This window comes from Colletotrichum chrysophilum, assembly GCF_026319265.1.
Source record: "Colletotrichum chrysophilum strain AFK26 chromosome Unknown scaffold_149, whole genome shotgun sequence".
Lineage (NCBI taxonomy): Eukaryota > Fungi > Ascomycota > Sordariomycetes > Glomerellales > Glomerellaceae > Colletotrichum > Colletotrichum chrysophilum.
In genome coordinates, this window is record NW_026517436.1 from 59,746 (window position 1) to 83,522 (window position 23,777).

The 23,777-nt window shown below is 57.5% G+C and overlaps 8 protein-coding genes across 8 annotated transcripts; 6 read left to right on the top strand and 2 right to left on the bottom strand.

The window, feature by feature from the left end:
- Positions 1-1,740: 1,740 nt before the first annotated feature.
- Positions 1,741-4,167, top strand: COL26b_011731 (uncharacterized protein; the record flags this gene model as incomplete). Its single annotated transcript, XM_053184392.1, has 1 exon — positions 1,741-4,167. One exon carries the CDS (start codon positions 1,741-1,743, stop codon positions 4,165-4,167), a length of 2,427 nt encoding a protein of 808 aa, XP_053031666.1.
- Positions 4,168-5,343: 1,176 nt separating this feature from the next.
- Positions 5,344-6,648, top strand: COL26b_011732 (uncharacterized protein; the record flags this gene model as incomplete). The annotated part of the gene is made up of 3 exons (XM_053184393.1): positions 5,344-5,467; positions 5,538-5,581; positions 5,638-6,648. The coding sequence occupies 3 exons, from the start codon at positions 5,344-5,346 to the stop codon at positions 6,646-6,648; spliced, it is 1,179 nt and encodes a 392-aa protein (XP_053031667.1).
- Positions 6,649-7,935: 1,287 nt separating this feature from the next.
- On the top strand, positions 7,936-9,547 carry COL26b_011733 (uncharacterized protein; the record flags this gene model as incomplete). Its single annotated transcript, XM_053184394.1, has 2 exons — positions 7,936-8,802; positions 8,861-9,547. The coding sequence occupies 2 exons, from the start codon at positions 7,936-7,938 to the stop codon at positions 9,545-9,547; spliced, it is 1,554 nt and encodes a 517-aa protein (XP_053031668.1).
- Positions 9,548-11,402: 1,855 nt separating this feature from the next.
- Positions 11,403-11,954, top strand: COL26b_011734 (uncharacterized protein; the record flags this gene model as incomplete). Its single annotated transcript, XM_053184395.1, has 1 exon — positions 11,403-11,954. One exon carries the CDS (start codon positions 11,403-11,405, stop codon positions 11,952-11,954), a length of 552 nt encoding a protein of 183 aa, XP_053031669.1.
- Positions 11,955-13,487: 1,533 nt separating this feature from the next.
- Positions 13,488-14,210, top strand: COL26b_011735 (uncharacterized protein; the record flags this gene model as incomplete). Its single annotated transcript, XM_053184396.1, has 2 exons — positions 13,488-13,887; positions 13,948-14,210. 2 exons carry the CDS (start codon positions 13,488-13,490, stop codon positions 14,208-14,210), a joined length of 663 nt encoding a protein of 220 aa, XP_053031670.1.
- Positions 14,211-14,769: 559 nt separating this feature from the next.
- COL26b_011736 (uncharacterized protein) lies at positions 14,770-15,472 on the top strand (the record flags this gene model as incomplete). The annotated part of the gene is made up of 2 exons (XM_053184397.1): positions 14,770-14,973; positions 15,023-15,472. 2 exons carry the CDS (start codon positions 14,770-14,772, stop codon positions 15,470-15,472), a joined length of 654 nt encoding a protein of 217 aa, XP_053031671.1.
- A 201-nt stretch (positions 15,473-15,673) lies between these two features.
- On the bottom strand, positions 15,674-17,145 carry COL26b_011737 (uncharacterized protein; the record flags this gene model as incomplete). The annotated part of the gene is made up of 2 exons (XM_053184398.1): positions 15,674-16,701; positions 16,758-17,145. The coding sequence occupies 2 exons, from the start codon at positions 17,143-17,145 to the stop codon at positions 15,674-15,676; spliced, it is 1,416 nt and encodes a 471-aa protein (XP_053031672.1).
- A 908-nt stretch (positions 17,146-18,053) lies between these two features.
- COL26b_011738 (uncharacterized protein) lies at positions 18,054-22,660 on the bottom strand (the record flags this gene model as incomplete). Its single annotated transcript, XM_053184399.1, has 2 exons — positions 18,054-19,229; positions 19,271-22,660. 2 exons carry the CDS (start codon positions 22,658-22,660, stop codon positions 18,054-18,056), a joined length of 4,566 nt encoding a protein of 1,521 aa, XP_053031673.1.
- Positions 22,661-23,777: the final 1,117 nt, after the last annotated feature.

Sequence of the window (23,777 nt, forward strand, 5' to 3'; positions counted from 1 at the left end):
GTAGTGATCGATCAACAACACTGTTCGGCTTCGAGCCGAGTTGTCGAGTGCAACGCGGAGCCGCGTGCGCGTGGGATGTCGCATTCGCATGCTGCATCCCAGGCCATATTTTCACACAGACATCAATAGAAAGCACTTGAATGGTGTATATGTGAGTCTGAACGGTCATCCATTCATCATCATGATGTTGATTCCATGATACGACATTTACAGAAAACAGTTTGTGGCTTGTATGTGGCTGATGTGTGTTGTGTGTGTGTGTGTGGCTGGTGTTGGATTGAAAAGAGCGGCAAGGCAGCCGGTGACAATTTTGAGAATATTCTTTCAGATACAAAGCAGACGGCTGAGCGTGCCGCCGATATTGTTTCAATGTGATTGCCAGTTGCAGAGAGGGCTATTCTGGTTCCGCCAAGAGGAGACGGCATGAGGGGGCGAAGACTTAACAACGGAGATTAAGGAGGATAAATGACGGTAGCCCCGTTGTGCCTGGCGGCGGATGGGTCAAGAGCCCCAAGAATACAGATTCTGGAACTCACTCACCTCCGGTTCTGGGCCACCGGCCGGCGCACGCGAGCGCTTCGGGAGGGCTTCCACGCTGTTCTGTCGGGTCGGAGCAGCTCCTATTGATCCATCTCATGGGAGTGAGAGAGTCCCATGTCCGGGTCCGACATGCTGTGTGGGTTCCATGTGGATAAGTCTTCTTCCAAGCCGTGGCTCTCATGCCCCCCCTCTCGTCGGCCATATCTTTGTAACAGGCTCAGCCCAATTGGACAGGCAGTCTGTTTTTGGTCCTCGGATGAACAAGCTCTCCACACTGGCCCCTGCGGCAGCCAGTGACGTTGGGCTGAGTTTATTAACTTCGGACGACCGTTCGTTTCCTGGCGTTTCGCATGTCGACACAACCCTGCCCGATTAATATATCCGCCGTCAAGCGCCTAGACCATCATCAAGAACGGGAGCGCAAAATTGCGTGAAAAATCCACCGAAGCGCCCTGCCTGCCCACGATTGCTGTTGGCTGACCGATGAACCCATGCCTTTCCGAGGGAAACTTCCCTACCGCCGCATGCCATTCCATCCCTTCGCAAGCAATCACCACGCTCACATCCTCGACTGGCCTCTGAGTACCGGGCCCAATGTCGGCACTGCTTGCCTAGCTCGGCCGGGCTCTGGACTCTGTCCCGGGGTCCCCTCCGAACGGACGTCACCCGACAGACCCTCACCTTTCATCTAACTGACTCGACTTACTATTGTGCGTTCCCCTATTCGTGCAATGCCCGAATCACAACCGCCATCATCGTCCCACGATGCGCCACTATCCACGTTGCCGGAACCCGACAGTGCCAACGTCCTTGGATGGATCATCATGGATCTCAGATTGTTGGCCCCTCGATGGGGCTGACAACCAGGGACGCGGGTGCATGGCCGTCGCAGTGCGTCCCAATTTGGGTCTTTCGCAGCCAGGGGGGCACCATGGATCACGATAGATATAATACTGCGACCTAATCCGGCCCCAACACCTACTGAGTTTGCTCTTCCTCCTCATCGTTGCTACAAACTTCGTTTCTCTCTCTTTTTTGCGCTGGTTGCTGCTGTCTTTCTTCTGCCCTCTGTGACGGGTGTACTCTCTCTTTGACACTCTCGTGTGCCATTCATTTCTCCATCACAACTTTCAACGACGACTTACACACAACAACACTCACACTCTCTTTCAACCAACGACACCAATACAATCCTTCACCATGTTCAAGTCCCTCCTCGCCACGGGACTGTTGGCTGCTGCCGCCACGGCCCAGCAGACCACTGCCTACACCGACTCAACCACCGAGATCAAGTTCCAGCGCTACACCGAAACGACCGGCTTCTCCTTTGGCGTCGCCCTTCCCTCAACCGTCGGCAAGGACTTCATCGGTCAGATCACCGCCCCCATTACCGCCGGATATGCTGCTGTCTCGCTCGGCGGTCCCATGACCAACAAGCTCCTGGTCGTCGCCTGGCCTAACGGAAAGTCCGTTCAGACCTCGCTCCGCAAGGCCTCCGGATACACCAACCCCGAGGTTGTCAACGACTCCAGCATCACCCTGAAGCCCATCGAGTCCGGCATCTCCGTCAACGAGACCGCCTTCACTTACACCTTCCTGTGCGAGGGCTGCATCACCGGCGACACCACCTCTTTCACCGGCACCGCCGACACCACCACCTTCGGCTGGGCTTACAGCACCACTGCTCTCACCGACACCACCAGCTCCTCCGTTGCCCTGAACTACCACGGCGCCGGCTTCGGTCTCTTCGGTGCCAACCTCGCGGACGCCAAGTCTGCCGACTACGCCACCTGGGCCGCCAAGGCCTCCGACGCCGTCACCTCCCCCGGCACCGGCGGCAACGGAACCACCCCCGCCACCCCGGCCAACATCACCACCACCATCTCCAACGCTACCTACGACTACATCGTCGCCGGCGGTGGTGCTGCTGGTCTGATCGTTGCTGAGCGTCTTGCTGAGTCTGGAAAGAGCGTCCTCCTCCTTGAGCGTGGTGGCGCCTCTCTTGCTTCCACCGGAGGCAAGGCCACCGTCGACTGGAACAGCACCGTCACCCAGTACGATGTCCCCGCCATGGGCTACTACCTCTCTTCTGCCAAGGAGACCAGCGAGTACTGCACCGACACCGCCAGCATGGCTGGCTGCATTCTCGGCGGCTCTACCATGGTCAACGCCATGATGTGGGTTAAGCCCCCTGCCCACGACTTCGACGACAAGTGGCCCACCGGCTGGAAGTGGTCTGATGTCGAGTCTTCTGCCAACAAGCTCTACGAGCGCACCCCCGGTACCATCCTCGCCTCCAAGGACGGCAAGCGCTACGACCAGGGCGCCTACGATGTCATGTCCCAGTGGCTCACCGGCAACGGATTCTCCGAGGTTGATGCTCTCGCCGAGCCCGACAAGAAGGAGGCCGTCTTCACCCATCCTCCCTGGTTGATCGAGGACGGTCTGCGTGGTGGCCCCGTCAAGGACTACCTTCCCCTCGCCCAGGCTCTCCCCAACTTCAAGCTCCAGCTCAACGCCAAGGTCATCCGCGCTGTCCGCAACGGCACCCACATCTCCGGTGTTGAGATCGAGACCGGCACCAACTCCCGCCAGATCATCAACCTGAACGCCGGTGGTGCCGCCATTCTCTCTGCTGGTGCTCTGTCTACCCCTCGCATTCTGTTCAACAGCGGTATCGGCCCCAAGGAGCAGATCCAGACCGTCAAGAGCGGCTCTACCCAGGTCACCCTCCCCTCCGAGGCCCTCTGGATCGACCTTCCCGTCGGCAAGAACGTCAAGGACCACCCCATCTTCACCGTCACCTTCAAGACCAAGTCCACCCTCAACTCCCTCGCCAGCACTGCCTTCACCGCTCCCGATGAGACCGATATTGACCTTTTCGCCAAGGGCTCTGGTGTCCTCGCTCAGGCCGGCCAGCGTCTTAACTTCTGGACCAGCGTCGAGGGCTCCGACGGCAAGAAGCGCTACGTCCAGGGCACCGTCAACTCCCCCAGCAACGACACCGTCAAGGCCAAGGTCTACCTCACCCACGGTCTGACCTCTGTCGGTGAGCTCGGCATCTCCGCCGACGGCTCCACCAAGTTCACCACCGAGCCCTACCTGACCACCGACGCCGACAAGGACGCCATCACCTCGTTCATGCAGCAGCTCATCGACTACGCCTCCAAGTCCAACAGCACCCTGACCATCTCCGGCAACGCCACCGCTGCCAGCCTCATCTCTGAGCACACCACCGGCAGCCACTACGTCGGTACCGCCGTCATGGGTGCCGAGAACGACGGCAACTCCGTCGTCGACACCAACACCAAGGTCTGGGGCACCGACAACCTGTACGTCGTCGACGCTTCCATCCACCCCGACCTTCCCACCGGCAACACCCAGGCCATTGTCATGGTTGCCGCCGAGCACGCCGCCGCTCAGATTCTGGGCGGTGCTACCACCGGTTCTGGCTCCGGCTCCGGCTCTAGCTCCGGCTCTGGATCCGGCTCCAGCAACACTGGTTCCGGCAGCTCCGGCTCCGGCAGCAGCAGCAACACCGGCAAGGCCGGCTGCAAGCGCTCCGCCAAGCGCGCCGAGAGACAGCTCCAGCGCCTCCAGCGCTTCCGTCGCGCCCACCACATCTAAGTGGACCAAACAAATATCTTCCTGTTACTATAGCTTGTCATTTTTGACTTATTTTGTATGTAAATAAAAGCAACGGCCAAGCCCGAATTGTATGTATTAGTTCTCAAACCCGTTGAAGCTTTATGTGATCCATGCATTGTGCCAGTGCCAGGCCAGCACGTGTGCCTCCAGGAACGACATCCCCCGACCCCAAGGCACCGGAGATTTTCTGCTCCCCGTCTGGAAATGAAAGCGAGGCTTTTGACAGGCTCCCATGTCCGTAGGTCCCGGCCGTTGACTTCAGGCAGCCGGGGTGCGTGCGGAGAATTTAAGCCCTGGGCATGCCAAAAGTGGCCGTCAAGTCTTTCCCGGCTGGTAATTGACTCTCGGCCGTGCATCTAGCATCGCGTCTGCACAGATGTTCCTCCAACAGGCGAAACATCTTGAAGGGTGGCACGGCCTACCCAAAGACCACGGATCCAAAATTACCTCACTAGCCAACACTCTATCTTGAATAGAGTTCGCCAGCTTCTCCGCGCAATGATGGCATCCCTTACGAGTCATTGCATCTTTTGCTTTTTCTCCCCCGTCTTTCGCACCGTTTCGGATGATTGGTGGAGTCTTGTAGGTCGTCGTCGACCATGAGAACTGGTACAGGGAGGTTTTGGAAGTCCTCATGACAAGAACATTCCGCGACTCGTTCGCTCTGTGCCGTCGAAGCGGTCTCTTCGCTTGGTGCTCACGATGAGGCCAGTCACCTCATTGACAGCATCTCTCGTTCTTGCGATCTTCCTTGCAGGATGCCGCGGAGAAGTCGACCTCTCAGCTCGAGACAGTCGGATGCCCGACTGCGCGGTATGTATGACTGCAAATCATCGACCGCCAAACCTCGCTAACGGAGCAACTGTATCTAGGTCGCTTGCTGGAGTAGGGCGATCCCATCCGTCTGCGGCTCATGGGACAACGCACAATGCATCTGCCAAGATGCCGATTTCGACCTGGCCGTGACGCAATGCATGGCCAAGTCCTGCCCTCGCCTATCCACGTTTGGTGTGTTCCGCCCGACCCTACAAAGCAAAGTGGCCGGTTTCTGATGACGCCGTAGAATCATTGCGAGAATGGGACACAATGTGCGACAAGCCTCGCCGTGACCGAAAAGGAGACGTGTGGCCCTTTCTCCCGATCCACCTCTTCACCATGCTCTGCGTTGCGGCGCGGCTATACTCGAAATCTTGGGTTATTCGCAGATTCGGCTCGGACGATTGGGTCATTACCATCACCTACATCTTGTACATTGGCTGGTTTGCAACTGGCCACCATAGTCAGTAAGCTCCGTGCGGCAGATGGACTAGCTGACGGGGTAAAAGTGTTCCAAAAGGCATTCGGGACAGACATCTGGTGGGCCGATGCGGATACGCTCACTTGGGCGCTGAAGGTAATTTTGCAAAGTCGCGCTTGACAGGGTATTCAAAGCGCTGACACTGCGTCAAGATATTCTACATTGACGCTCCGATATACCTCTTGCTCCTTGGACTAACCAAGATCTCGATTCTGTGTTTCTACCTCAGGCTCTTCCCCTACGAGCGCTTCTGCCGGTTGTGCTACGCCATGTTAGCCATCGTCATCACGAGCACGACGCTGTGGGTGATACTCGCGATCGTCCAGTGCAGACCCATATCATACAACTGGGAGGGTTGGAAAGGCGACTTCAAGGAACCGGTGAAATGCCTAAACTTGAATATCCTGTCATGGACCACAAGCGCCGTCAGCATCGCTCTCGATACAATCATCCTCGTCATGCCCATGCCACTGGTCGTCAAAGTCAAGTCCACGCCCCGGCGCAAGATCGCCATCATCTCCATGTTCAGCCTTGGCGTCGTCATCGTCATCGCGAGTTGTTTGCGTCTCCGGTTCAACATCCTGTACGGGGACTCGGTCAACATCACGTGGGATTACGTCGACCTCATGATCTGGACAGGAGTGGAGGTGGCCACGAGCATCACGGTGACGAGCCTGCCATCGATCCGACTGATGATGCATCGCCTGTTCCCTGGGCTCTTTGGCCGCATCTTCGCTTTTGGAGGCCATGTCGAGCAAGACCGCGAACACTATCTCGAGATCAGGAACACCCAAAGTCGGGACGTTGAGCACCTCGGCGCAAAGGGAATCATGCGCCGCTTCCGACGAGCCCAGACGGAGACTGAGCCGCCCCCCACAATCGGAGGTGGACCGCCGAAAGATCGGCGGGCGAGCAAAGCACAGCGCGACTCGGAGAGACTCGCGAAGCCGATGCCATCCGAGGCAAGCCGTGTTTTGGCCAGCATCATGGGCAGTCTGAGCGGCTCGTCGAATCGGCCTTCCATCTCCATCAGCGAGTCCTCGACCGAATCGATTACCGTCACTACGGAGATCACCATTACATCTGAAGACAAGCAGTGTCATTACACCACTCCAGCTGCCTGGGAGAGTGACTCTCGCAGCAAAGCATCGGACGGATCATGAATAAGGCCGTGGCTGGGATCTCAGGCTCCATGGAGATGATCTCGGTCTTGCCCCGGTTCGCAGGTGGAGGCGTCTTGGGGGCCAGTGTTCTGGTTGGACAGATTGTCCGGAACCCCTTCCATTTGTGTATCGCCCCGAGAAACCCGTGTTGATGCTCCATTCAGTCCAAATTGGATCGGAGCCGGTCCGTCCCTGACGTCGACGCTCCGGAGCGCTTGGCAAAGTGGCAGCGACATCAAATGGCGCCGCTTTTGAGCCAAGCACCACCCCACGACAGCATCGTCTGTCTGCGCTGAAGACTCATGCCTCCATGGCGAGGGATCTGAGTGACACAATTCGAAGCTTTCGCGACTTGGCTCGACACTCGTCGTCATGTTTGTATGAGCATCAAGAACACTAACGACTTGAGCGAGGTGAAGACCAATGAAGTAGCATGTTTTGGGAAGACGCAAAGGTTCCAGTCTCGCGAGCGAAAGACGACTTTAATATGAGCACATGAACCACACTTCAACAGGAGAGATGAAGCTCAATGCAAGTGAGCACCAGCATCATTGCCACACAGATATTGGCGACTAATGACCCTTCGAGGCGGCCTGCAAACAAGAACTTTGTCACATCGGCACGCAGATGAGCCGTTTCTATTGACTGGTGAAGTAACAGTATCCACCACCACTCTGCTCCCACTTCCCGCAGTCGGGCAAACTCCGACCAATCTTCATCATCGTATGCCGTGCGGCATGCGGCACTCGGCCGGCCGGGAGGCCCGTCATCAACGACCGATTGCCGTACGAGCACGGCTCGGGGCATTGCGGAGCTTCTTCAGCGCACGATGTGGAGGCTAATCAACATTGGCTCGGGCGATGTAACGACATATGCAGGTCGATCCTCCACATCACGGCAGTTTGCGGCAATTGATGGTCAAAAGTTATCAATCTCATCTTATCAGATGTAAAGATATGGAGACGCGCCACACCGATCGTCCAGGGAGGCACACGGGTTCCTTGGAAGAATGCCTGATCTCATTCGTTTGTGGTGTGGAAACGTTCACGGAAAATGCTGGAAACGGAAGGCCAAATGCCGAGGGAGGCCCAAACCCATGGCAACGACGATGAAATTTTTTGGATGAACCTGTGTTTAGTTTGCCGATGTCGGGAACCATGACGATGACTGCAACGTCGGGATGAACGATACAAAATGCTGGGTCGTCGCGCTCTCTCGTGGCATCTTGTTCTCCTCCCCTCCAGGCTTCCCTCCACCTGACAATCGTTCACCAGCCTGTTGACAACCATGGCGCGTCTCACCTCCTTCGCCAGAGCTACCGCTCTCCTCGGCCTCGGCCGCGTGGTCGCTGCGCAGAACAGCACCGCCTGGCCCTGGCAGACCTACCGGTCCGAGCCCTCTCTCCAGCCTCCCTCGCTCAAGATCACGCAGACCGGAGAGATCGCCGACGGCCACCTGTTCTTCGACCAGTCGGGCAACGGCGCCCACAACTACTCCGTCTTCATCATGAGCAACGAGAACGAGCTCATCTGGGAGGGCGCATACGGCGACATCTCCGCCTACCGGGCGCAGTACCTGGACGGCGAGCCGGTGCTCACGTACATGACGGGCATCACTTTCCCGGAGCCCTTTGGCTGGGGCTACGGCGCCATCTTCATCTTCGACCAGACGTACAAGAACATCATCAACGTCACGCTGCCCCAGAACCGTGACGACCTGAACCTGCAGACGTTTGGCGGCTGGGACTCGTCCGGCCTGGCCAACGGAAGCTGGATCGACATGCACGAGGACCTCATCACGCCCGAGGGCACCATGTTCATCCCGGCCATCAACGTCACGCAGACCGACCTGACCTCCGTGGGCGGCCCCGTCGACGGATGGATCGCCGACTCCTTCTTCTTCGAGGTCGACGTCAAGACCAGCGACATCCTGTTCCAGTGGAACCACCTCGACCACCTGGACGAGATCCCCCTCGCCGACTCCGCCGAAGTCTACCCGCTCGGAGACATGGGCTTCAACTCGTCTGAGCCTTGGGGACCCTTCCACATCAACTCGATCGAGAGGTTCGCCGACGGTGGCTTCCTCATCTCCTCGCGCCACTACTGCTCCATCTTCAAGATTGCCAAGGACGGCTCGGTCGAGTGGACCCTGAACGTGAGTTTCTTCCTCTGATGATTCAGCGAAAAGCAAAAGATACTAACAGAAAGCCCAGGGTCGCACGGGTGGCTCCTTTGCTCTGAAGAACGGCCTGTCCTTCTGCTACCAGCACGACGCGCGCATCCACGCCGAGGGCAACGGCACGACGCTCATCTCGCTCTTCAACAACGACAACAGCGCGGTGGAGTCGGGCGTCAACGAGACAACGGGCATCCTCCTGACGGTCAACACGGCGACGTGGGAGGCGACGCTGACGCAGGAGTTCATCGACAAGGACGACACCATCTTCGCCGTGTCGCAGGGCAACGTGCAGGTGCTCAACGACGGCAGCGGGCACGTGGTGATGGGCTACGGCAGCGTGCCCAAGATCAAGGAGTTCAACGCGGAGGGCGAGTGCGTCTTCACGGCGCAGTTCGGCGAGGACCGCGTCGTGCAGAGCTACCGCAACTACAGGTTCCCGTGGGTGGGCAAGCCGTACTACGCGCCCAAGGCGTTCGCGTGCAGCGCCGGCAACCAGACGGAGGTGTACATGAGCTGGAACGGCGCCACGGAGAACAAGAGGTGGACCGTGTTTGCGGGCGACGCCGAGGACTCGTTGGTCGAGAAGGTTGGCGTCGATAAGACCGGCTTCGAGACCAAGGCGACGTTTGCCGGGTCTGCGCAGTTTGTCAGAGTCGAGAGCGCCGGCGAGGGCATCGAGACCGGTGTCAGCGAGGTTGTTGCTGTTGAGAGCCAGTGCTAGATGGCTACTTTAGCTTCACCTGTAGATACATAGCCACGAGACATTAATTTACATACCATCTGGCCAATCCAATGTCTGTTGATGAGATGAACCGACGGCCTTTGCTCAATGTCAAGGCAACGATTGGTTATTGCTGTCTTGTCCATTGATTACCAACACCAACAGCAGACTCGTCAGCAAACGCTTGTCTCGGTGATGCATGCTGCGGATCATTGACATGGTCAGTGAGACGGCACAACAGATGCGGTGCGCTGTCCTTCGGAGGAGGAACTGCAAAGCTTACAAATGCAGGCAAACCTCATCGGCCAGTGCAAACGGCTCCACAGAACACGGGGGTGTCTGTGGCCACCGGCCCGTGCCGGAGACCTTGCTGGAGGATGAGCTGGCCGCACCTAGGTATGCAACATGGATTCGGGCCTGGTAGAACCGTGCAGCTGTTCATTCGGAGTATTGGTCAGCATTTGATCATTACAAAGCATTATCTCACGACTTGTCGTTTTCTTGTCTCGGACATGATGCAGATATGAATGTGTAAAAATAAGGAAAAGATGAACAGAGAGGTGATTGAATGATACCGCCAAGACTCAGGTACCTATCTCCTCCCCCGCACTGCACTATCTATGCTTAAGGTAGTGTCAGGAACACCCGCAACCATGCCTCTTTGCGCTCAGTAATCAACCGTCACGCCAGGAAGAAAGCACGCAATCGCCCTACAGCATGACGAATGGATAATTCCTCCGAAATCTACCCCCAAAGCCCTCTCTGTTCGTCCGTTTAAGCTTCTGGGGTAGCGGCGACGGCAGTGGCCGATTGGCCATGGTGACGTTGACAGGAGATCAATCCCTCCCAGCCCGCGAACTCAATCTCGCGTCAACTGTCGACCCCAGATTTACCCCTGAGATGGCGTGTTGTTGCATTAATCTCGGTTCATCTCGGTTCATCTCAGTTCTCGTCGAGAATGTCTAACCTTTGGTGAAGAGCAACATCGTGGACTTCATCGATTAGCAGCCCCATTGAACACCCCTGTTTCCCCCATTCGCACCACATAACACAATGTACATGGATCTGACCTGGTCCGCAAAGGCTCGGATGCAAATCCGCCCGGGCCGCCTGCAATGCTGATTGCTGAATTCCCCGCCAGCAGCGACTCGGACCTCGTGCGGCGGAGGAAACACCACAGCAGCGTATTTTCCATTTGTCAGCGCCCACCGGGAGCTCGTGTTCCCCGGCAGCCACTTGCTGCCCTTCGAACCACAGCAGCGACGATAGAGATACGACACGGTCGGAAGTCGCAGTGTACCTCGCGCCGCTGCTTGATCACCTCAGGTACGTTGGTCATTTTGCAGTAGGCATGGACCAGGCTGGGGACAAGCAGGCAAGTCCCATTGAACAACAACAGCAGCAGGAAGCATACAGCCACCAACAACGGGGCACAACCTGCCCAGTGAGTGAGCACGGAAACCAGTGTTTCCCTCCCTTGTCTGTCCACGGTCATCCAATGACTCTTTCTCTGCCTGCTTTCTCTGCTCTCTGTCCAACCCGCAGTGGCGCATTAGTCAACCAGACCCGCTCGTCGAACTTGACAGAAACGCCCGATCACCACCTCCTGGTTCCCACCGCTAGTTTGAGGACAGGTGGAAGGTTGCATCCTGTGTCCGTATCTGCTCCAGCTTGCTTTCCAGAGCCTGCTCCCAACGTCTGATGGACAAACATATAAACCCTTCGCCGTGACCCGAGACTCCATTGACTTCCCGCTCGACAAGTCCACCTCCAAGCATAGACCTCTTCATCTTTCGATCAACGACAACAATACCAACTCTCTTCCACACCCCAATAACCAATCTAAACCGCCAAGATGACCTACACGCTCTACGACGCCTCCGTCCCCCTCCTCACCGCGGGCCTCAACACCCTGCTGAACCTCCTCAACAAGGCCGAGGCCTACGCCGCCGAGAAGGGCATCGACGTCAAGACGCTGCTCGAGGCCAAGCTGGCCGAGGACATGTTCCCCTTCACGTTCCAGTACCACGTCGCCACCGACAGCGCGATGAAGATCATCGCCCGCGTGCAGGGCACCGACCCCGAGGCCTTTGAGAACAAGTTCGACAGCGTCGCCGACCTGCGCGCCCGCGTCGAGCACACGCTCGCCCTCGTCAAGGCCGCCGATCCCAAGACGTTCGAGGCCCGCACCGACGCCCTCGTGCCCCTCGGCCTCGGCTTCGGCAAGGGCGAGATGCAGATCCCCGCCCGCGACTACCTCGTCGCCTACGGCATGCCCAACTTCTTCTTCCACATCCAGGCCGCCTACAGCATCCTGCGCAAGGAGGGCGTCCCCCTCGGCAAGGCCGACTACCTCCAGCCCTTCATGGGCCCTCTCGTCGAGAAGCACCAGAAGGCGCAGCAGTAAATATGTCCCAGCAGTATAGAAAAGGTGATGGTGTGAGGAGGAATTCAAACGTCACAGGATGGATGGCGCCCGGCATCATGACAATGGCCGGGATTGAGCACAATCGGATAGGAAAAGTTGTCAATTGAAAGTCAATAATTACGCGTTTTGCCACTTGTTTCTTGTATGAGACAGTGAATGTAGCATTACAGCTTTGCACGAGAACTGCCACATGTGAAGCAGCCATTGATTTGGTTCAGGGATTATTTCATGGGCTCTCAGTAAAACGGCACGATGTCGCCAGATCCAGATGCTTCTTTTCCCCTCCATGACCCCTCCACGACCCCTCATTCCCTCAATGAGGGGCTCAGGGACCGCTGACTAACCACAGCAAGCCTCCACTCTGCTCCGCTCCTCACCAATGGGATGAAGCCATCTCCATCGTCGGAGAACAATCCGAACAGCCGCCGCCGATGCCGATAGGCGATAAGCTGCGAGGACAGGTCCCTGCGCGACTGACTGATTTCCCCGAAGTAACGTGACCTAGCAAACATGAAGCCGATCTCCCTTGGCGTATCAGGGCATAAAGTTCGTGTTAGTCTCTCCCAACGTAGAAATCACGGCACACAAGATATGTGGAATAGAAAAGGCGGCTGTTGCGTAGCAACAACACCCGTTCGAACTAATTCCCAAGTCTCGGCCTTATTTCAGCGGACAGACCTTGTTCCTGCGTCAGAAAGTAGGGGTCTTTCAACGGATTGAGTTTCTCTGGATTCAGCAGGCCAGGGGATTGTGTAGTGCTGAAATATTGCAAGCTAAATCGACAGTGCCCTCGTGGCTAGAACAGTCAAGGCGGTCGAAGGACGGACCCTCAAGGCCCGAGCCCAACAGTTTCGTTCCCAAATCAGCAGTCAGGCAGCCACGAGGCAATGGCAATTCCGGGAATTAAGCTCAGCTAGTTCTCCAGACTAACCGGATGCGTTTTCCTACTCTCCATTTGTCGATGCTGACTTTGACTGTCGTTAGGTTCACAGATGCTGGGCATTCTGTTTCTGAGCAATATTGATTATGGCAGTGATGACGGTTTGCAACTTTGCAGTGTGTAAATGGCAAAACATCTACAGTCCACGTCTTGGCCAGGTCAACAAAACTCACGAAACCCGCTGGTCATCTCTGCAAGCTCAGCATGGCTTAAGGGGCAAACGATCACCTGAATCAATCCTTGTAAGCCGCAGAGGCATACTTGCATCTTTTTGCTCGTTGCCTCTAGTAAGCAGTAAATGTGGTCGGATAGACCACTTATCAGAGCGTCGACGATGCGTCTTTTGAGGTTGTTCTCGGTCATAGCCAAATTCTCCAAGATAGGTGAATTCCAAGTCATAAGCCAAAACTGATAAATACTGCCGTCTTCCTTCGCTTTATACAAACAGTCACAACCATCACCACTCACTCTCGCTCCTCAGCCGTGCTCGTTTACATCCAACGGAACTTCAATTCTATCGCTCCCAGGCAGACCTTGTCAACCCTTCATTTTCGTCGAGTCTCACATCCAACATGAAGTTTTCCATTCCCGTCATCCTGTTCACGGCTGGTGCTGTTGCTGCGCCCTCCTCCGTCACGCTGAACGAGCGACAGCTCAGCGCGCTAACGCAGGTCCTCACCCCGGTTCTCCAAGGTCTTCAGTCCTTCGACGTCACCCTCAACGCCTACACCGGAGGACCTGGTCAGGAGCTACTCAGTGTCGCCAACAGTGTCATCGCGGGAGTCCGCGCTGCCGCCAACGCCGTTGCCCCCATCCAGCCGGTGTCTGAGGCTGAGGCTGGTGGTTTCGTCGGACTGGGCCAGCAGCTTGACATCGCCGGTTACAAGTTCATTGCCGATCTCAACGCCCAGGTTCCGGTGTTTGCCCAGAGTGGCATCTGCCCCGAGACTCTCAATTGGGTCACCCAAGTTGGTACGTGACTATGGCGGGCTCCTTCTGTTGTACGCGAGGGAGGTAGCTAATACTATACAGGAGATGGAGTTCTTGATCTGAAGACGGCCGTGTTCAGCAAGTTTCCCAACAATGGTGGGGATGCAAATGATGTTGAGGAGTTCAGGAAGCTCTTCTCTGCTGTTGAACAGCGACTGAAGAAATGCTCTGCTCCACCTTCGGCGGACTGTAGTGCGTATTGCGGCAAGGACCATCATGATTGGAACAAGGGCGAGGATAAGAAGGGCGAGAAGGGTGAAAAGGGAAAGAAGGGTGACAAGGACGACTGCAAGAAGAAATACTAGGCAACAGTAGTAGATAGTACTTAAACAACGGGGAAGAATGGTAGCTTAGTCAGGATAGTAGGGTAGAGAGAAACAAATATCGTGGCTAGCCTGCGTTTGTCAAGGTGACGATTGTTGCAGCAGCTGTGGTGAACTGATCTATCAAACTATAAACAGAGTACCATACGCAGGGTCAGCATGTGAATAGGGTATGAAAACAATTGAGTAGCAACAGGATGCCGAATTGCATACACGGCGGAAAAAAAGAGGAAAACAAGAACTCACCTTCAACTTGAGGCCGAAATCACTGTATCCTGGATGTGTGTCTGGAGTGTGAGGCGCTGTGGAGTCGTATTAGGGGAGGCATTGCCCCGCCCCCACCATCGTCGGACCCTTCCAAGGTTTCCTTATTTTTTTTTTACGGAATTTTTCAAGCCCCGCGGCGGCATCACCACCTTCACCAGCCACACACCACGGTATCTCAATCCACATCGGCAGTCATACTCACTCACACTCAGCCTCACCTTCACATTCACCTTCATTCTCACCACCTTCAACCTGAACCAAGAACACACTCACAATGTCCGCCGATCTCAGCGAGGCCGAGGCCCTCGCAACCCCCGAGTTCTGGAACGAGCGCTACACGAAATCAGACGGCTCCAACCCAACCCACGAATGGTTCCGCACCTTCGCCGCTCTCGAGCCGTACTTCCAGAAACATCTCTTCACACAACGAAGCCCCGAGACGTCGCCGCGCATCATGCACCTCGGCTCAGGCGACAGCGTACGTCTCTCCCCCCACACCCCGCGCGTAATCCCGCTCACACTCACAGACAATCCCCGCCGACCTCTCGTCCCGCGGCTACAAGAACCAGCTCTGCCTCGACTTCTCCCAGGTCGTCGTCGACCTCATGAAGGCCCGCCACGAGCCCCTCGGCGGCATCAAGTGGCGCTGGGCCGACGTCCGCGACATGCCCGACGCCGCGCCCACCCGCTCCGTCGACGTCGCCTTCGACAAGGGCACCATGGACGCCATGATCCACGGCTCGCCCTGGTCGCCGCCCGACGACGTCAGGGACAACACCGGCCGCTACCTGCGCGAGGTCCACCGCGCGCTCAAGGACGACGGCGTGTTTCTCTACATCACCTACCGCCAGCCTCATTTCATGAAGCCGCTGTTGAACTCCGAGGGGCTGTGGGATCTGGAGATGGATGTGTTGTCGGGTGGCGAGAGCGCGTTTGATTATTACGGATTCATTCTGAGGAAGAAGGCCCAGGCATGATGCGCGGTTGTTGACCAGGACGAACGGATAGACAAAATTGCATGGGCGGTGTTTGGTTTGCTTTAAGATAGATAGACGTGTTGAAACCTCACGAGACGAGGATGCCATTGTGAGTATCGATTGATATACGAAGATGATGCCATTCTCATTGGCTACAAATTTACAAATATTACACCCCTTCAAGCTTCACCTTCATCATTCTCAAAAGCCCATGTACTCGTTGGCCCGCTTCAGCAAGGCCCTCTCCCCCTCGCCCTCCCCAGCAACCTGCAAAGCCTCGAGACCCATCGCCCTCCGCGCCTCTGGTGCGACAATGGCATCCTCGCCAGGTCTGCCCACATGATCTCTCTCCCCCTGGCCGCCAGGGAAGTCTGGCCCAGGCAGCCCCTCCAAGAACGCTTCCCTCTGCCTTTTAAGATACCACACGTTCTGGTCCGTCAGGGGACACACGGGGATGTACAACACACTGGAATCCCCCTTGCCCTCGTGCACCATGTCAACAGCGTGGATCTGATCCGCATGCCACGCCACAAAGTCGCCCGGCTTGATCTTGGGCATGTGCACCATCGTCCGTCCCAGCTCCAGATGCGGGTGCAGCTTGCCGTTTAGCTCCTGACAGTGTCCCGCCGTCGCCCCGTGCAACTCCGAACTCATGCCCTCGCCCGCCGTAAACACCCAGTTCTCCTCCCTCAGGAACTCCGCCCCGCTGACGTCCTCCCGCAGGGGCTGGAAGAACGGCCGGAGCAGGAGGTACGCCGTCGTGTGCTTCACCAGCGGGTTGACCAACAACGTCCCCTCCCGCGGCCCGGCGTCGCTCATGCTCAGCCACCCCTGGAACATGCGGAACATGCTGCACGCCCCGGCGCCGTTGTACAGGTCCTGCACGGCGTGCACGCGCGCGCTGACCTCCCACGGGTCGTACCCCTCCCAGTCGCCGCGGAAGATGGCGTCGTACGTCCCCGTCTTGCCGTACCCGTCGCGCTCCCAACGCTCCAGGGACCCGCCATCGATGTGCGGGCCGAGGGCGAACGTCGCGTCTCCGGGCTGGCGGATGCGCAGGCGGTCCGCGTATGTCAGCGGCTGGAGCGAGATGGCCGCCGAGGGGGACTTGTTCCAGAGGTCGCGCATGAGCGCCGTCTGGACCTTTAGCAGGTTCGGGTGGCCGCGGGCTTTGAGCTGCGGGAGGGACCAGTACAGCTCGTAGACTTGCGGGTTGTCGGCAGGGAAGGCTGCGCTCGTGTTAGTGGCCATGTAGGTTCCATCCAAGACCGTCGAGAGACCATACCTTTTGTCGATGGGTTTTTGCGGACATATGCTTCCACCTCTTCTTTGTAGCCCCGCGCTTCCTTCTCGTCCACGACGCCTCGAACAACTACCGCGCCGCGTTTCTTCATCTCGTCTTTGAGGTGGTCAATGTCGCTGTCCAGGCTGGAAAATTCGACGCTGGGGATGATGGCAGGGCCCTTGGCCGCGATGGTCTCGTTTTCTTCTCTCAGCGATTTCAAAAGTCTGGACCACGACTTTACCACGGCGTCCTCATGTCCGGCCACCAGGTTCTGCTTGAGGGTACGGAACCGCTCTGGTAACGGTTCCCGCGTCTCTCCGGAGAGGGAGACAAAGACGGACGAGATGTCGCCCTCCTTCTTTGGCGCGTGGGCGGCTGCCGCGCCCATCATGACAGTGCGTCGTTGTAGGCATGTTGAAGGAAGCCTAGTCCGCGCGTTCCGAGAAAGACTTAGGAGGCGAGACATGGTGGACATGTGGCAGTTGCAAACGTCGCTGGCTTTTTGAATGTTGAAAAAATGCGGCTGATGCCGTGTAAGTCGCCCATTCACAGGAGATATCCAAAGACTCGAGGGCAAAGAATGATACGCCAGGAAGTAAACAAGATACGGTTTATATATGCTCCAATAAGCCAATACTGCTGATTGCCGCCATCAACATCAAAGTCGTCGAGCTTCTCTTATACCTACGTGACCCAGCACCCGATCCAGTGCGACACTCCGCACCGTCGGCCTTTCCCAAAGCGGAAGCCCGACAGACTCCGCCCGGGCTCGAAAACGCGGGGCCCCGCCCGACAGCGGGGCCGCATATGACACGCAGGACACCTTACCTGCGTGCATCCATGCGTACATCCCTTCTCCCGGACCCTGACCGAGGTGCTGTCGTCGAATAGTTGCGGAGCATTTGGTCATTGGTGGCTGTCTAGGGAAGTCCGACGACGGGGGGCGAATCCATCAGCAGAGGCTTCGGATTGCCATACTAAGTAGATGTCGGTCAGGTTTGCTCACTCAAATTCTCGCAGACAATCCACACACGTTTCACGAGCAGTGCGAGCATCTAATGCCGTGGAGAGAATGCTGGCAGGCGTAATGATCCATATTAAAGTATCCCAAAAGGCGGCCGTTCTCCTCAAACTCCCCCAGATCCCCAGCTTCCACCATACGTTGCTGGTCTGACAGATGCACAAAACAAGGGCGCAACGAAAGGTTATCCCGCTCCAGTTCTCCGGGCTCTAGTGATACAAAGGGTGAAATAGTACAAAAGAAACTTGGTTGGTTCGTGATTCGCCTCCGCCGCCTCACTCCATGGCCCCGTTGGCCCGGCGGATCCGCGCCACCTCGCTTTGCAGCGCGCGGTTCTCCGACTCCAACCCGCCGAGTCTCTGTCTCGCGGCGCTGCGATCTTGTGACCGTCCCTCGCGTTCCGCCTTGAGCTTGTTCTCCAAGTCGCGCAGCTTGAAGATCCATCGGTTGTCGGTGGTGACTTCTCGCTCCGCCAAGGCTGTCTCGAACGGATTGTGGTTCGTCGAGCCTGGCGTTGTCACCGTGTGGCTGGATGCGCTGCGCGTCATTGTCGACGTACGCTCGCCCTTGCGCGGCTTCCGTTCTCGGTCGCGAGGTCCGGTGGGAATGGACGGAGAGGGGCTCCCGCTTACAGGGTCCGCGGCAGCAGCATTGGGGTCGTTGTTGGCTGAATACGCGGCCCGGCTTCTAACGTCCTGCGCGGTTCGAAGTGTCGCATTTTCCACCTTGAGCTGACGGTATGCGTCTTCAAGCCGCGCCATTCTGGCCTGCTCGTAAGCGCCAAGAGTCCCGGACGCCATGCCGTTGCGGACAATCGTCTCGAGCCTTTCCAGCTTCTTGTTCTTCGTCTCGAGGTTTGTCTCCAGGGTCTGATACTCGCGCCAGAGATCTCTCTCCACACCCTTGATGCGGGAGGAGAACCCGCCAATCATGCCCTCGATCGTCTTCACTGCGAACAAGAGGTTCTTGCTGAAGCCTGGAAGCATCGTGGCAACCGCCTCTAGTGACGGCAGCGCTCGGCCGTTGATGAGACTGTTGTCGTGGGCCCAGTCTGTGCCGCAAAGCGCGGAGAGGCGTGTCCACAAAACCAACAGCAAGTTGTTGCGTTCCGTCAGCTGATCCTTGAACGTCGACTCCAGCTGAGCAATCCTCTTCTTGTCCTGTGTGCGCGTGGATTCGAGTTCCGAGATCCGGAGGTCCTGCGTGCTGACGGTCCTAGTGACGTGCTGATGTGTCTTTCTGAACGTCTCGAATTGGTTCTTCGTAGTGCTGTGTGCCTGAATCTCCTTCTCGAGCTCGACCGCGAGTTTGCGCGATTCCAAGCCGTGCGACTCCAGCAGAGCGTCACGCTGCTTGATGATGCGATCCTTCTCCACCAACGATGCCTTGGTCGTGTCCAGTTCGCGGACGGTGTTCTCCAGCTCTCGCTGAAGCTTTGCAATCGACTGCTCCTGTTAGCGTGCGCATCAGTGTGTCCGGATCCCTTGCTCACCTTGAGGAGACTGGAGCGCGTCCCGTTAAGGTCGCCCAGTGCCTCCCTGAGATTGTTCTCCAGCTCCATGAGCCGCTCCTTCCACTCGGTGGCTTCGACTTCGCGAGAGGTAAGATTCTTACGCAACCTACGCGCTTCGTCCTTGGCCGCTGACATCTCGCGATTGAGATCGTTGACAAACTGCTGCACCTCTTCCTTCTCCTTGTTGGCCACAATCTCACGTTGCCGACGCTCCGTCGCAAGGCGCTGCTCCAGCTCCTTGATTCGATCACGCTCATCACGTAGACTCTGCTCGGTGTTGGCGAGTGCTGCCTCGAGGTCGCCGATGCGAATCTTGTCGCCCTCTTGCTCTTCTCGCAAGAAGGCAATCTCGCCCTGGCTGGACTCTTGTTGCACACTGAGCCGTTGGGCCTTGTCGTTCGACTCGAGCAGCTTGGCCTCCAGTTCCTCCGATTCCTTATTAGCGTCCGCGAGTTCTTGCTCCAGCTGCTGAATCCTGCGAATCTTAGCCGCCTGGTCGTCCTCGAGCCGTACGAGTGCCTCGCTCATCTTCCGCATTTCCTCCTGCAGGGCGTCAAAGTTCTCTGTCCGATCGTTCAGCTCCAGCTTGAGCCTCTCGATCTCATTCGAATGCTGATCGGCTTCGCCCTCGAGCGCGTCAATCTCCTCCTGTGCCTCTTTCCGCAGCGACTCAAACTCCGTCTCCATGTCGGCTTGCTCTCTCAACGCCTCGTCCCTCTCTGCCTGTAATGCCACCAAGTCGTTCATGGCGTTGTCAAGATCTTCCTGGAGGGCCACAGCTATGTCTTCTGCCTGCCGCTTGGCGTCGATTGCGGTTTCAAAGTCGTTCATGCATCCCTCGAGTTCACGCTGGAGCTCCTGGTTCTGGAGCTTGAGCTCGTTGATCTTGTCGCGGGTTTCAGCAAGCTTGCTCTCCAGCTCCTCGCGCTCGAGCTCGTCGATTTCCGTCATTTGAGTTCTGCCGGCACTGACACGGGACATCGACCTGTGGTGTGCGCCAGCTCGGGATGCAGACCGCTCCAGGAGCGAGTCTATTGTTGACGGCGCTGGACCGCCGCGTCTCTGTGCCATCTTCAGATCCTCAATCTCCTGGTACAGACGCTCCTTCTCGCGGTTTCGCGATGTAAGCATGGACGTCTGCGCTCCCACCTCGCGCCGCAGCTCGGCGTTCTCGTGTCGCAACTGCTCGCTCTCCCTACGCAGCTCGTCCACCAGGGTGCTAGCAGCACTGAATCCGCCGTTCGTTTCGATGTCACCCGACAGTCCCGAGACAGGCCGGCTTGGTGAAGTCTGCCGTTGCTTTTTCGTAATATTGTAAATGTTGGTCGTATGATGCAGGCCGCCGTGGGCGCTGGACATCTCTTGCTTCAGTCGGAAAATCTCATCGCGCAACTTGCGATTGTCTTCGTCAGACTGTTCCCGACGTGCTGTTTCTTGTTCGAGCAGATCCTTCCACACGTCCGCCTCCTCCTGGCTGCCGAGATTGCCGCCTGACCTCTCACCCAGCGATTTGACCACCTCTGCGAGTTTGCGCTTCTCAGCCTCCTTGGACATGCTCTCTTTCCTGAGCCTCTCGAACTCGGTCTCGTAGGCTTCCATGCGCTCTCTCAGGTACAGAAGCTCCTCTTCACGCTCTTGGGCATCTTGGTCGGACGAGTCGTTAGATGATCCGCCACTCCTCGCCGTTCCGGGTCGCTCGTGGTCGTCCTTGAGCTGCTTTTCCAGCTCCTTGACCTTCTTCCGCAGCGCCTTGTTGTCGCGCTGGATGACGGCCAGGCTTGTCTTGAGCTCCACATTCTCCGAGATCATCTCCTTAACACCCTCTTCGGAGAGCTTGTCAAGTCGGTCACTCAAGAACATGACTTTGAGCTTCAGGTCAAAGTTTTCCTTGGACAGCCGTTCGATGGTGCTGCTCTGCTCCTTCAGCGTCAGGTTCTTACCCGACCGCGTGGAGGCGCCGAGCGGTGCTTCCGAGGGCTTGCGAGGCGTGACGAAGCCACTCTTAGATCTGTACTCCTGCGCCAGCGACTCGGGCACCTGCACATTCCTAACATGGCGGGCGATTACTGTGTCGGTTGGGGCGGTCAGGTTTTCCTTGGATGGTTTCGGGGTGGCGAGGAGGTCTTCGTTCCTGTTCGGTCGACGAGGGGTGAATCCGGTCTCGACCTCGTCGAGCGTCTCCAGCTGGCTTGGCAGAGACTCAGGGTCGTCCATGCCTGAAACCATGCTGCCGATGCTGACTGATCGTGACAGGATGCTGCTAAGGCTGCGGGGCAGGCTCGTGGTTGTGGCAGCGCCACCAGATTGGAGGGCGAAGTCGACACCGAGATTGGCCGTGGGTGGATCGCTTTCGAGATCGTCGTGGGAGTCGGGATTGGTGACAAAGGAAGAGACGGAAGATCTCTGGCTGGTGCCGCGGCTTCGCAGGTACTTGGGCCGTGTGCCGTAGCGCAGAGCGTGTCCTGGCGTGCTGCCGGCGTCTACGGAGCCACCGCGCAGGCTACTGTCAGATCGCTTGCTCCGTAACGTCGTGGAAGTGGACTCGGCCTCTGATTCGGCGTGAGCATGCGAGCGCTCTTCGTCCATGTCTTCGGCGGCGGATGGCTCCTGTGGTTGCTTGTCTGTCCGGTTGCTTGCGCTGGACAGGGCCCGCGAAATGGTTCGTGCGGCGGCCGCTGCGGCTGGAGATGACGACATTTGCTCGAGAGAGGAGGTCGTGTTGGAGATGTCGACGGAGGCAGAATCCTGTGGCTTTAGCTCGGTGAAGTCCCCAAGGCCTGACTTGTCGGCGGGTTGGACGCCGGATCTGGGGCTGGGACTAGGACTCGCGGGGGGCTGGTTGCGAGCGGCAGACTTGGCGGAGGCAGCGCCGTCAAACAGGTACGTGTCGTCGGCGCCCTCGTGGGTTATCGTGGGTATGGGGGACAGGCGGGAGACGAAGCTGGACTCGACGTCCTGCAAGTGGGCTCGGACGGCGGATTCAGCGATAGAGTCGCCATGGCGGGAGTCGTCGTAGGCAGGACCCTCGACGAAGCTGCTGTCGAGGACGGCGTTGGTCTGTGGCCGAGGGGGAGGCAACATGGAGTCGTTTGGGGGTTTGCGGTCGTCTACGAAGTTGGATGAGGAGTGGCGGTCGGGGGCAGATTCATGATGGGAATTGGACTTTGTGGGAGTGAGCTGCGACTCGTCCGGGGTCGGTGTGGTGCTGTTGTTCGCCCGGTAGTCTGAATGGTGTTGCTCGGGTTCGGGCTCATGGATGTCGATGCGCAAACTGTCGTCGTTGTCGCTGTCGTGATTGACACGGCGGGCGGTTGTTGGGCGTGAGGAGTCGTCGAGGCGGCTCCGGGCCCGACTCGCCTCATCGTCCATGGTGGAGTGTGGCTGGGCGACTCTGGAGATGCATTCGGCCGGTCGAGGGACCGTTTTCTTTGTTTGAGTGTTGCGCAGTCGGTGATAGGTCGTTTGGCGGTCGAGGTCGAGAAAAGGTGGCCGGTCGGGGGCGGTTGTCCAATGCCGTCGAGTTGTCGGGTTGTCGAGTTGCGTGGGCTGGGCGCGATGTTGCGAATTCGCTGACAGGGTCAATGGGCGAAGCAGCGACGGCGATCAAGCTAGAAGGTGTCAAAACCCAGATCTCTTTTCCTTTTTTTTTTTTTTTTTTTTTTCTCTCTTCCTCTCTTTGCTTCCTTCTTCTCCTGACGACCCAGTCCAGTGTCTGTGGTGCTTGTGGCACTGACTGCAGCGACGCGGCCTGGCCTGGATTGACTGGATTGGGCTGGGCCGGGCCACACACACCTGCCTGCTGCTCATTTGGCTGCATGGAACGGGAGGCATGCGCACGTACCTCTTTCTTTCAGTGTTTTTTTCTTCACTCCTGCATCCACCTTACTCGATGGCTCGAGTTTCTGTGTTCGTAAATGCCGTGGCCAGTGCTAATGAAGGGTCCCTGTCACGAACCATTCAAACAAAGTGCCAAATCGCGATTGCATCGGCCGTGGTCCCTGCCTGCCGTGCCTGGCTGCCCGCCCATCTGTCTGCCCGCCTTCTTCTTGGCTGAATCGACTGGTTGCTGGGGCACCCGCACTAGCCCGAAATGAGAAAGGTGGGGGACCAATCCCCCTGAGTAAGATCGCTGGATTGGTCGATTGTGTGATTAGTCATTCGCCGGGTCGGAAAAGAGTGCTACCGGGAAGTGATACCAGACCCAGTCCTTCGCCCCGCTCGAAGCCACGCGCACAGACCCTCTCAGCCGCCGGTGCCATCCCACGTCGCGCATCTCGTCGTGATCCTGCCGCAACCAGCTGCTATATGCCATTGGTGGAGCGGCACTACTTCACTCGTGGTGGCAGATGCAGGCAATAGGGGAAGCTACGAGCCACATCCGGAGGGCCTTGTATCCTTGAATACTAGTGATACATAAGTAGTATTCATATGTACGATTGAAGTTTAGGCATGATCCCATCGTCATACTTACGACAGACATAAATCC